Here is a 15,510-nt window from a genome sequence, read left to right on the forward strand (position 1 = left end):
TGACATACAGAACATTGTTACATACAGTATAGTGACATACAGAACATTGATACATACAGTATAGTGACATACAGAACATTGTTACATACAGTATAGTGACATACAGAACATTGATACATACAGTATAGTGACATACAGAACATTGTTACATACAGTATAGTGAACATACAGAACATTGTTACATACAGTATAGTGACATACAGAACATTGATACATACAGTATAGTGACATACAGAACATTGATACATACAGTATAGTGACATACAGAACATTTTTACATACAGTATAGTGACATACAGAACATTGTTACATACAGTATAGTGACATACAGAACATTTTTACATACAGTATAGTGACATACAGAACATTGATACATACAGTATAGTGACATACAGAACATTTTTACATACAGTATAGTGACATACAGAACATTTTTACATACAGTATAGTGACATACAGAACATTTTTACATACAGTATAGTGACATACAGAACATTTTTACATACAGTATAGTGACATACAGAACATTGATACATACAGTATAGTGACATACAGAACATTTTTACATACAGTATAGTGACATACAGAACATTTTTACATACAGTATAGTGACATACAGAACATTGTTACATACAGTATAGTGACATACAGAACATTTTTACATACAGTATAGTGACATACAGAACATTTTTACATACAGTATAGTGACATACAGAACATTGATACATACAGTATAGTGACATACAGAACATTTTTACATACAGTATAGTGACATACAGAACATTGATACATACAGTATAGTGACATACAGAACATTGTTACATACAGTATAGTGACATACAGAACATTTTTACATACAGTATAGTGACATACAGAACATTTTTACATACAGTATAGTGACATACAGAACATTTTTACATACAGTATAGTGACATACAGAACATTTTTACATACAGTATAGTGACATACAGAACATTTTTACATACAGTATAGTGACATACAGAACATTTTTACATACAGTATAGTGACATACAGAACATTGTTACATACAGTATAGTGACATACAGAACATTGTTACATACAGTATAGTGACATACAGAACATTTTTACATACAGTATAGTGACATACAGAACATTGTTACATACAGTATAGTGACATACAGAACATTTTTACATACAGTATAGTGACATACAGAACATTGTTACATACAGTATAGTGACATACAGAACATTTTTACATACAGTATAGTGACATACAGAACATTTTTACATACAGTATAGTGACATACAGAACATTGTTACATACAGTATAGTGACATACAGAACATTTTTACATACAGTATAGTGACATACAGAACATTTTTACATACAGTATAGTGACATACAGAACATTGTTACATACAGTATAGTGACATACAGAACATTTTTACATACAGTATAGTGACATACAGAACATTTTTACATACAGTATAGTGACATACAGAACATTGTTACATACAGTATAGTGACATACAGAACATTGTTACATACAGTATAGTGACATACAGAACATTTTTACATACAGTATAGTGACATACAGAACATTTTTACATACAGTATAGTGACATACAGAACATTTTTACATACAGTATAGTGACATACAGAACATTGTTACATACAGTATAGTGACATACAGAACATTTTTACATACAGTATAGTGACATACAGAACATTTTTACATACAGTATAGTGACATACAGAACATTGTTACATACAGTATAGTGACATACAGAACATTGTTACATACAGTATAGTGACATACAGAACATTTTTACATACAGTATAGTGACATACAGAACATTTTTACATACAGTATAGTGACATACAGAACATTGTTACATACAGTATAGTGACATACAGAACATTGTTACATACAGTATAGTGACATACAGAACATTTTTACATACAGTATAGTGACATACAGAACATTTTTACATACAGTATAGTGACATACAGAACATTGTTACATACAGTATAGTGACATACAGAACATTGTTACATACAGTATAGTGACATACAGAACATTGTTACATACAGTATAGTGACATACAGAACATTTTTACATACAGTATAGTGACATACAGAACATTGTTACATACAGTATAGTGACATACAGAACATTGTTACATACAGTATAGTGACATACAGAACATTGTTACATACAGTATAGTGACATACAGAACATTTTTACATACAGTATAGTGACATACAGAACATTGTTACATACAGTATAGTGACATACAGAACATTGTTACATACAGTATAGTGACATACAGAACATTGTTACATACAGTATAGTGACATACAGAACATTTTTACATACAGTATAGTGACATACAGAACATTGTTACATACAGTATAGTGACATACAGAACATTGTTACATACAGTATAGTGACATACAGAACATTGTTACATACAGTATAGTGACATACAGAACATTGTTACATACAGTATAGTGACATACAGAACATTGTTACATACAGTATAGTGACATACAGAACATTGTTACATACAGTATAGTGACATACAGAACATTGTTACATACAGTATAGTGACATACAGAACATTGTTACATACAGTATAGTGACATACAGAACATTGTTACATACAGTATAGTGACATACAGAACATTGTTACATACAGTATAGTGACATACAGAACATTGTTACATACAGTATAGTGACATACAGAACATTGTTACATACAGTATAGTGACATACAGAACATTGTTACATACAGTATAGTGACATACAGAACATTGTTACATACAGTATAGTGACATACAGAACATTGTTACATACAGTATAGTGACATACAGAACATTGTTACATACAGTATAGTGACATACAGAACATTGTTACATACAGTATAGTGACATACAGAACATTGTTACATACAGTATAGTGACATACAGAACATTGTTACATACAGTATAGTGACATACAGAACATTGTTACATACAGTATAGTGACATACAGAACATTGTTACATACAGTATAGTGACATACAGAACATTGTTACATACAGTATAGTGACATACAGAACATTGTTACATACAGTATAGTGACATACAGAACATTGTTACATACAGTATAGTGACATACAGAACATTGTTACATACAGTATAGTGACATACAGAACATTGTTACATACAGTATAGTGACATACAGAACATTGTTACATACAGTATAGTGACATACAGAACATTGTTACATACAGTATAGTGACATACAGAACATTGTTACATACAGTATAGTGACATACAGAACATTGTTACATACAGTATAGTGACATACAGAACATTGTTACATACAGTATAGTGACATACAGAACATTGTTACATACAGTATAGTGACATACAGAACATTGTTACATACAGTATAGTGACATACAGAACATTGTTACATACAGTATAGTGACATACAGAACATTGTTACATACAGTATAGTGACATACAGAACATTGTTACATACAGTATAGTGACATACAGAACATTGTTACATACAGTATAGTGACATACAGAACATTGTTACATACAGTATAGTGACATACAGAACATTGTTACATACAGTATAGTGACATACAGAACATTGTTACATACAGTATAGTGACATACAGAACATTGTTACATACAGTATAGTGACATACAGAACATTGTTACATACAGTATAGTGACATACAGAACATTGTTACATACAGTATAGTGACATACAGAACATTGTTACATACAGTATAGTGACATACAGAACATTGTTACATACAGTATAGTGACATACAGAACATTGTTACATACAGTATAGTGACATACAGAACATTGTTACATACAGTATAGTGACATACAGAACATTGTTACATACAGTATAGTGACATACAGAACATTGTTACATACAGTATAGTGACATACAGAACATTGTTACATACAGTATAGTGACATACAGAACATTGTTACATACAGTATAGTGACATACAGAACATTGTTACATACAGTATAGTGACATACAGAACATTGTTACATACAGTATAGTGACATACAGAACATTGTTACATACAGTATAGTGACATACAGAACATTGTTACATACAGTATAGTGACATACAGAACATTGTTACATACAGTATAGTGACATACAGAACATTGTTACATACAGTATAGTGACATACAGAACATTGTTACATACAGTATAGTGACATACAGAACATTGTTACATACAGTATAGTGACATACAGAACATTGTTACATACAGTATAGTGACATACAGAACATTGTTACATACAGTATAGTGACATACAGAACATTGTTACATACAGTATAGTGACATACAGAACATTGTTACATACAGTATAGTGACATACAGAACATTGTTACATACAGTATAGTGACATACAGAACATTGTTACATACAGTATAGTGACATACAGAACATTGTTACATACAGTATAGTGACATACAGAACATTGTTTACATACAGTATAGTGACATACAGAACATTGTTTACATACAGTATAGTGGACATACAGAACATTGTTACATACAGTATAGTGACATACAGAACATTGTTACATACAGTATAGTGACATACAGAACATTGTTACATACAGTATAGTGACATACAGAACATTGTTACATACAGTATAGTGACATACAGAACATTGTTACATACAGTATAGTGACATACAGAACATTGTTACATACAGTATAGTGACATACAGAACATTGTTACATACAGTATAGTGACATACAGAACATTGTTACATACAGTATAGTGGACATACAGAACATTGTTACATACAGTATAGTGACATACAGAACATTGTTACATACAGTATAGTGACATACAGAACATTGTTACATACAGTATAGTGACATACAGAACATTGTTACATACAGTATAGTGACATACAGAACATTGTTACATACAGTATAGTGACATACAGAACATTGTTACATACAGTATAGTGACATACAGAACATTGTTACATACAGTATAGTGGACATACAGAACATTGTTACATACAGTATAGTGACATACAGAAACATTGTTACATACAGTATAGTTGACATACAGAACATTGTTACATACAGTATAGTGACATACAGAACATTGTTACATACAGTATAGTGACATACAGAACATTGTTACATACAGTATAGTGACATACAGAACATTGTTACATACAGTATAGTGACATACAGAACATTGTTACATACAGTATAGTGACATACAGAAACATTGTTACATACAGTATAGTGACATACAGAACATTGTTACATACAGTAATAGTGGACATACAGAACATTGTTACATACAGTATAGTGACATACAGAAACATTGTTACATACAGTATAGTGACATACAGAACATTGTTACATACAGTATAGTGACATACAGAACATTGTTACATACAGTATAGTGACATACAGAACATTGTTACATACAGTATAGTGACATACAGAACATTGTTACATACAGTATAGTGACATACAGAAACATTGTTACATACAGTATAGTGACATACAGAACATTGTTACATACAGTATAGTGACATACAGAACATTGTTACATACAGTATAGTGGACATACAGAACATTGTTACATACAGTATAGTGGACATACAGAACATTGTTACATACAGTATAGTGACATACAGAACATTGTTTACATACAGTATAGTGACATACAGAACATTGTTACATACAGTAATAGTGACATACAGAACATTGTTACATACAGTATAGTGACATACAGAACATTGTTACATACAGTATAGTGACATACAGAACATTGTTACATACAGTATAGTGACATACAGAACATTGTTACATACAGTATAGTGACATACAGAACATTGTTACATACAGTATAGTGACATACAGAACATTGTTACATACAGTATAGTGACATACAGAAACATTGTTACATACAGTATAGTGACATACAGAACATTGTTACATACAGTATAGTGACATACAGAACATTGTTACATACAGTATAGTGACATACAGAACATTGTTACATACAGTATAGTGACATACAGAACATTGTTACATACAGTATAGTGACATACAGAACATTGTTACATACAGTATAGTGACATACAGAACATTGTTACATACAGTATAGTGACATACAGAACATTGTTACATACAGTATAGTGACATACAGAACATTGTTACATACAGTATAGTGACATACAGAACATTGTTACATACAGTATAGTGGACATACAGAACATTGTTACATACAGTATAGTTGACATACAGAACATTGTTACATACAGTATAGTGACATACAGAACATTGTTACATACAGTATAGTGACATACAGAACATTGTTACATACAGTATAGTGACATACAGAACATTGTTACATACAGTATAGTGACATACAGAACATTGTTACATACAGTATAGTGACATACAGAACATTGTTACATACAGTATAGTGACATACAGAACATTGTTACATACAGTATAGTGACATACAGAACATTGTTACATACAGTATAGTGACATACAGAACATTGTTACATACAGTATAGTGACATACAGAACATTGTTACATACAGTATAGTGACATACAGAACATTGTTACATACAGTATAGTGACATACAGAACATTGTTACATACAGTATAGTGACATACAGAACATTGTTACATACAGTATAGTGACATACAGAACATTGTTACATACAGTATAGTGACATACAGAACATTGTTACATACAGTATAGTGACATACAGAACATTGTTACATACAGTATAGTGACATACAGAACATTGTTACATACAGTATAGTGACATACAGAACATTGTTACATACAGTATAGTGACATACAGAACATTGTTACATACAGTATAGTTGACATACAGAACATTGTTACATACAGTATAGTGACATACAGAACATTGTTACATACAGTATAGTGACATACAGAACATTGTTACATACAGTATAGTGACATACAGAACATTGTTACATACAGTATAGTGACATACAGAACATTGTTACATACAGTATAGTGACATACAGAACATTGTTACATACAGTATAGTGACATACAGAACATTGTTACATACAGTATAGTTGACATACAGAACATTGTTACATACAGTATAGTGACATACAGAACATTGTTACATACAGTATAGTGACATACAGAACATTGTTACATACAGTATAGTGACATACAGAACATTGTTACATACAGTATAGTGACATACAGAACAGTGTTACATACAGTATAGTGACATACAGAACATTGTTACATACAGTATAGTGACATACAGAACATTGTTACATACAGTATAGTGACATACAGAACATTGTTACATACAGTATAGTGACATACAGAACATTGTTACATACAGTATAGTTGACATACAGAACATTGTTACATACAGTATAGTGACATACAGAACATTGTTACATACAGTATAGTGACATACAGAACATTGTTACATACAGTATAGTGACATACAGAACATTGTTACATACAGTATAGTGACATACAGAACATTGTTACATACAGTATAGTGACATACAGAACATTGTTACATACAGTATAGTGACATACAGAACATTGTTACATACAGTATAGTGACATACAGAACATTGTTACATACAGTATAGTTGACATACTTGTCAGACAAAGCAGACATAAATCAAGGGTAAAGGAAACACCACCTCCTCCAAATTGAGAGGCTTCCTATATTGGCTGATACAGAGCAGTACCTTGCTAACTGTTCATCCTATAACAGCTGATACAGAGCAGTACCTTGCTGACTGTTCTTCCTATAACAGCTGATACAGAGCAGTACCTCGCTGACTGTTCATCCTATAACAGCTGATACAGAGCAGTACCTTGCTAACTGTTCTTCCTATAACAGCTGATACAGAGCAGTACCTTGCTAACTGTTCTTCCTATAACAGCTGATACAGAGCAGTACCTTGCTAACTGTTCTTCCTATAACAGCTGATACAGAGCAGTACCTTGCTGACTGTTTGGCCCTCCTTTTGGAGAGACCGGCCATTTGTAAGCCCCTCACAACCAACTTGTGCACATGCCCTCCTAGGCTGCCAAAGATAAAAACTAAAAGTTTACATCTGTAGCCTAGCTGTGAGATGGTCTGTTCTAGCTGTTGACATTTCAGCACTTTGGTTAGAAAGGCTTCTTCCAAGCTGTAGTCAAAAGCACAGCCGACCTCGAGAATTAACACCTCCTTAAGGGTTTCATTTACAACAAAGCACACGCACACTGGCGTTACCTCAAACTTAGCTATTATGCGATAAGGTCTTGCTGCGCGGTCATTATGGCTTATATGGACACGACGGGGTGATAATTATCAGCCCGAAGTGTCCATATAAGCCATAATGACCAAGCAGCAAGACCTTATAGCACTTATTACCCGGCTAATACATAAAATTAATAATTTGAATTAAAAACAAAACAAAGTATTTCCTTGTTTACAGACGGCTGAAAGTGCGTCCCCTCCGAGTGCAACACGGTCGCCTTGGAAAACAAGGAAGTGCTGGTCAAATAGAATCCATTTTCTGTTACTGCGTCGTCTATTTCTCGCCTCAAATGGTTTTTAAAACATTTTTTCAGAGCAATGTTTGGTTGTAAATGACGCTGTGTGTTTGTTTACATGACTGCCATGTTGGATATGGCACTAATTCCACGCAGTTCATCCTGACTGCAGCAGCTGCTCTGAGCCTTTGATTAGGCAGCGGTGAATTATAGAGCGGAGCGGTCATTATACGCTCATAATTCACCGCTGATTTCAGCGCTCGACCAATCAGAATCAAGCATTCAACCAAGCCGGCTAATAAACACACATCAAACATCCCGCCTCTCTCAGACGTTCGGCGAGTCTCCCGGGAATTACGCTCAGATCCGGTGAGCCCGCCTACTGCATGGGCTTTGTAATGCGGTCTAGAGCCCACCTACTGGCTTTTGTCATTTGCACATGTTAAAGTACACTGACCAGATCTTCAACCTGTGACAGCCCTTTAGGCCTTTTACTTGTTCTGTTTCTTTATTACCCGGCTCGTTTGAATGCTTGATTCTGATTGGTCAGTTGCTGAAATCAGCGGTCTGTTATTTCTCGATAGCAGACCGCTCGGCTCAATAACAGACCGATCGCTAATCAAAGACTCAGAGCACCTGCTGCAGTCAAACTGCGCAGCCTGCGCTGCATGAATTTAGTGCCGTATCCAACATGTCAGCCATGTAAACAACCCCATAGCGACATTTACAACTAAACGTTGATCTCAATAGACAACCTAGTATCAAAAAATGGACCTTATCTAATCAGCACTTCCTTGTTTTTCAAGTGTCGCGCTGGGAGGACGCCCAGCGCAACACTTGTGGAACACTTCCAGCCGTCTGTAAACAAGGAAATACTTCGTTTTGTTTTTAGTTTGGAGTCAAAATTAATAATTTTATTTAGTAGCCCGGTAATAAGCGGGATAATGAATGGCTCCTTGGGGGTTGTCCATATATAACATCCCTTCGAACTGATAACTCCCTCGGCTGGCGCCTCGGGAGTTATCAGTCCGTCGGGATGTTATATATGGACAACCCCCGCGGAGCCAGTATTTATCCCTTACTTAGTTCTCATTTGTCGCTTAACTGTCAATCTAGCAAACTGTATAACTGTAGTTCGCTGTGGGAAGAGTGGGCGTCTAGCAGTGACTACAGCAGCTTTTAATGAACATGATATGAAGGTTGTGCTTTATTTAATGTTAATGATATCACCGTGATAAAAAATAACACCCAGGTCATTGTTACCGTAGTTCTGCCCAACGAGTACAGGGATCAGTCCATAGCTACGAGCGTCCATGTTCTCTCTGTAAACAAATGAAAACCGGATGTGGTCGGTGAGGACCGCTTAAAGGGATATTCCACTTTCAACACGGAAACACCTTATATGGGTTTTTCTCTCCACACACACACCCATTGTAACTTCAAACTCCATCAAAGTTGGATTGTTTTAAGTGTTAAGTGTTAAATTAAATTATCGTCAAACTCGTCACTGGCGTATTGGCCAGCCTCCAAAATTCGTCAAACGTGTCACATGGCAGTGAATGAGTTAAAACCTGATGCTTGCCTTCTCCATCTATTCTAACGTGTGTTGTCTCCCCCCCCCCCCAGCGACCAGGCAGCCTCCATCTTGGACGACATCGGCAGCATGTTCGACGACCTGGCCGACCAATTGGACGCTATGCTGGACTGAAGCCCTGCCCATTAACGTCGCCCCCTCCCCCCTCCCCCCTCGCCCCCCCTCCTCCTCTCTCATGTCAACGGGTTAGCATTAGCGGCATCAGCGTTCCCGACCGCAACGGCTACATAATGCTAGCGCTACAAGCTGAGCGTCTGAGAGGAGAGAGCGCCCCCTAGCTGTGGGAGGAACGTTCACACAGCGCCCTCTGGTGGTTGGTGGAGGCCCCGCCCACACCTCATGCAGCCAATCACAGAGCGGGACCTTAATAAGACCAACGTCGACTCCTCTGCAAAGACTCAAGGACGAGGACAGACAGACGGACGGACAGATCAAAGCACAGACGGACCGATGTGTCGCTAGTTCCTCTTCCTCGAACAAAAGAAGGAAAAAAAAAACAATTTTGAAGTGAGCTGTGGTGCGTGTGTGTGTGTCATGTGTGTGTAGCAGTTCATTTCAGGGTCGCGCGCGCGTGTCTGTGTGTGTGTCACTCAACAGCGCCACGTGGTCACCAGCGGTATTGCTGCTCCTGCTACGGACGGACAGACAGACGGACGGACGGACGGACGGACGGACAGACATAGTAACACACGGACAGAGTCACTCTAAGGAGACGGTGTGACCACCGCTCAAAAAACAAAAAAAAAAGCACACAGTCAGACCGCTTCCTGGCAGCCGTCTTGACTCCTCCTCCTCCGTCGCCTTGACAACGGATGCTTCTGATTGGTTCCCCTGCTTTTCCTGGTCGTGAGTGAGTGAGTGAGTGAAGGATTGTGGGTAGCTGTGTGTTGTTGTTGTTGTTGTGTGTTTGTTGTTATTGACATTGTCGTTGTTGTTCTGTTGTTGTTGTTGTTGATGCCGTTGGTTGTCGGTTGTCGTCACAGCGTGCGTGCGTGCGTGCGTGCGTGCGTGCGTGCCGATCCTTGCCTCTACGATTGTCCAGCAGCTTCCAATGCTATCGACACATTGAATGTGAATTTGTCACGTCAGACCATCTTCAGACCATTGAATGGTGCAGTAGGTGAGATACCAGTGGCGTCAGTTCAGAAAAAGCTACGGTATGGCAACATGAATGGTGTCTTGCACGTGCGCATTTGCGCGCATGCAAGACACCAGTCGGTTTGCCATACCTTAGCAACAGGCATGATACATTTATTTTAAGAAGTACATTTCCCCCCGTTTCTACAGCTGGATATGGCAGCCTGGAACGGTTGTTCAAGTGCAGCTGAACTTGGCATGTTAGTAAACGTGCCACAATTAACAATAATGCATTGCACCTGTGCAGCTGACCTGCGGAACCTGGGAATATACCATGTTGTCAAGATGGGGAGAATACAAGTGTGGAGAATATAATTATAATACCTTGTTAAAGTGACCATTTTGTTAAATTTTGCATTTGTAGTTATTTTACTGCCTTACCCAGCCCCTGGGAGATACTGAGCTACCAGTAGCTCGTTGTCACCGTAGGTTTTTGTCATCATTCAATGGGTTGACAAAAGTAGGGGAAATTAATATTTACTATTCTCTCCACCTGGTGTACAACTCCTAACGGCGCTGAGTCGGCTTCGGTGACTCACTCGCTACCGCTCGTTCGCCGGTGTCCATCCACTCATCTTCGACCCCTTATCTGGAATCGGGTCGTGGGGGTAACAGTTCCAACTGAGACCTCCAGATTTTCTTATCCTGAGCAACTTCCTCCACTCCCTCAGGGAGTATACCGAGGCCTTCCCAGGCCAGTGTGGAGATATAATCCCTCCATCTGGTCTTTGGTCTGCCACGGGGTCTCCTCCCAGTGGGACGTGCATCGAGGACCTTCCTAGGAAGGCGCTCGGGGGGGCATCCGTACTAGATGCCCCAACCACCTAAGCTGACTCCTTTCCAAGTGTAGGATCAGCGGTTCTACTCCAAGTCTCTCTCGGGTGACTGAACTTCTCACCCTATCTCTAAGGGAGATACCAGCCACCCGTCTGAGGAAACCCATTTCGACCGCTTGTACCCGTGACCTTATACTTTCGGTCTTGACCTACACATCATGACCATAGGTGAGACAAGGAAGATTGCTCGGTAGACAGAGAGCTTGGTGTCTCACGTGGATCAAGGTCCCCTGAGACGGCGTGCCTCCATCATGGTCAATAATTATAATTTATACGGCGGAGCTACTGAGCCCCGTCGGAAGGTCATTTATCTCCCAGTCAATGCTGTTCAGTGCTCAGTATCTGTGGTTACTGCACCATTCAAAGGCCTGACAAGATGTGATGAATTCACATTCAGTTGATATCATTCATATGTGGTGGATCGTCGCACACGTGGTCAGTAGTTCATTTCTGGACACGTGCACACACACACACACACACACACACACACACACACAAATACATTCATATACAATAACACATCATTCTCCCCCCTCTCTCTATATATATATACATATAGATAATCATAAAAATATAAACATGAAATATAAACACACAGGCTGTGTTTACCCTTGTCTCGCTGAAGTGTTTTCTTTTTTCTTGTTTTAAAACAAACAGATTAACCCTACTGTACTGTATTGTTTATTTATTATACCTTACTGTATATTAATTAATATTACCGTACTGTATATTCATTATACTTTACTGTATAATTATGTTTTATACTGTACTGTATTATAATTCAATGCTTTCTATTAGAATACCGTACGTACGGTTTGTCCAACGCAGAACCCTGGTTGACCTCTTTTTTTATTTAATTTTTTAATTTGAATTAATTTTTTTATCCACAAACATGGTTTCTACGTCTGGCTTCTTAACACCCATGGGGCCAAACTCGTTCAGTAACGAGATAAGGCCACTGGAGGTCGCTGTGCCAAAACTCTGTTGTCTGTGAAAGACCCTGGTTCATACGTCATAACGTGACTCGCACAGAAACAAAATGGACCGTCTAGGCTGCATAGACTTCTATTCTATGCTGAAACATAAAAAGGGCTTTATAATGAATGAGGTGCAAAGAACGCCAGGGAAGCAGAGATCTGCTTGTTTTCACGGCGACACTAATACCGCGATGGTCTGCCCCGGTTTGGATTCTAGTTTCGCGAGCGTTTGTAAACAAATGGATTATCTTCCTCAATCGTCAGCGGACACTCACGTGCACACGCACAAAGCTTCCGAGGCTCTTCAAAATAAGGCGTAAGTGAACGGCGGCAGCAGCAACAGCTAGAAATATTAGAAACCTTGGCTTCCCATGTGTTAATGAATCATCATTCAAAGCTCATGTTAGTAAAAAAAAAATATATATATATATATATATTGAATTGATTGAATCCTCCTCAACCCTGTCAGCCACCATAGTTTCCTGGCTATTCTTCCGATCCAGTTATTTTTTTATACAACTATTATATTTTATTTACGTTGGTTGATATTTGTTTGTTTGAAATGTAAATCTGTCAACGCTCAGCGCACCATTGCTCATGCCTGGCCTGCCGATCCCCCGACAAACTGACTCTGTGCTCCCAGACCCCCCTCCCCCTCCCCCACAGTGATCAAGTGCGCCCCCCGTAGTCCATAAAGTGGAACAACCACCAAGTGTTCAACCCCAATAAATAATAATAATAATTATAATAAGACTTGTATTTTTATGCTCTTTGAAAATGATATAATAATATAATATAATAATATATGAGAGACAAATGGTTCTATGTGAATAATACCGATGAATAATAATAAATCATTCTATAGGTTTCTGGAAGTGCTGTGAAGGAAAACTGTTGGATTTGAGGTTCTCTCTCTGCTGTGTTCCGCAATAAATGTGTTATTAACAACCAAACTCCTGCTGTGTTATTAATGTGTTATTAATGTGTTATTAACAACCAAACTCCTGCTGGGACTCCTGTGTGTGACTGCTAGGGCAGAGGTCTTCAACAGGGGGTCCGGGACCCCTATAGGGGGTCCTCAGAGTTACTACCGGGGGTCCTCCAAAACTTCAAATCCTTTTTATATTAACGACTTGAACCCTAGCATCCATATTCCTATTCAGATTCAGATTCAGATTACTTTATTAACCATTGTGTAATACACATAGGAATTTGCTTTGGCATACTACATTTTTGCATTCAAATCATTTTTTCACATATAACAAAAACAAAAAACAGACAAACACCAAACAACACCGACAGAACGCAACACGTAGTCACCACAGCAGTTGGGCGGCGCTATCTTAGAAGTGAACCAGGTCAAAGCAAATTGTCTCTCCCGCGGTGTCAGGGCTATGAGACAACCTTGACAGGCTGGAACAGTCCAGAAGACACAACAACAGGTGTTTGAGGGTGGGAAGCGCTCTTCAACAAAGTTTCCTCTCTCGCAGGAGGAGTGCGGTGTTCAAGGTCAGGCAGTGTCCGGTCCGGTCGTGAATTCGAGCGAGGGAATACAGAGGATTAGAGTATTCCCTCTAATGTCCATGTTTTGCTGGCCCTCCTGGCAGTTCGGTGTTTCGCTCCATCAAGATGACAACGTGGCGTTTAAGTTCATTTAACGCAACAGTCTGGGCACAAACAACCTTGTGCAGCTCCAATATCATGACGGGCAGTTTTGGGGCTCTTGCAGATTTTCCCAAGGATAAACCAAGGCAATGCCCATGCCAATCAGCAGAAACCCTGTTATCATGAAAGCGAAAAGATAAATATCTTCGATGTCTTCCACGGAAAGCACCGTTAGGCACATCACGTTCCACCGTTGACGGTAGTCCATCGTGTACCCCGCGGCAAAAGTCCCGTCTGGACAACTGGATTCCTCCGAACCAGATTTTCGTGTTGAAAAAATAGTGTCCATAGCATTCAGTGACCAGCTCACGAGATCCATGTTTGCTTCCAAATAGGTCCAAATAGCTACGAGAGTAGAGACAGTGTTCAGATACGCTCCAGCAGGCAGGACAGGGTGGCAGACACACAAGGGAGGGAGAGAAGGAAAAAAAGCGACCGCCTTCGTTGAGGAGCAGATTCAGCTCCTAGAACTGCAGCCAAAAATAGCAGATCTACAAGCTCAACGTTGAAGACCCCTTTACTAGGACATTAACCAAAAGGTCGACTCAGTTGACTTCCTTACACAAGTCAACTCCCACCTGGGAAAGTCGAAAGTAAAAAAAAGAAAAAAAAAAAAAACATCCTTACACCAACTTTTATCCTGATGGATCCAGCATTATAGGGTTATTATTCAATGATGCTGATTGCAGTGGAATCTATAATATTATTAAAGGACACTTTTTACAGACAGAT

The 15,510-nt window shown here is 38.1% G+C and overlaps 1 protein-coding gene across 1 annotated transcript in view; it reads left to right on the forward strand.

Moving 5' to 3' along the window:
* LOC308282459 (uncharacterized protein) overlaps window positions 1–10,277 on the forward strand; it is a gene marked incomplete at both ends in the record, with an annotated part of 121,115 nt that extends 110,838 nt beyond the window's left edge. Inside the window, 2 exons of the mRNA XM_080722805.1 lie at window positions 8,901–8,938; window positions 10,196–10,277. Coding sequence (XP_080578931.1) covers window positions 8,901–8,938; window positions 10,196–10,277 — 120 coding nt within the window. The remainder of the gene's footprint in view (window positions 1–8,900; window positions 8,939–10,195) is intronic.
* Between the last annotated feature and the right edge of the window lie 5,233 nt (window positions 10,278–15,510).

This window comes from Nannobrachium achirus (genome assembly GCF_963921795.1).
Source record: "Nannobrachium achirus genome assembly, chromosome: 3".
Classification (NCBI taxonomy): Eukaryota; Metazoa; Chordata; class Actinopteri; order Myctophiformes; family Myctophidae; genus Nannobrachium; species Nannobrachium achirus.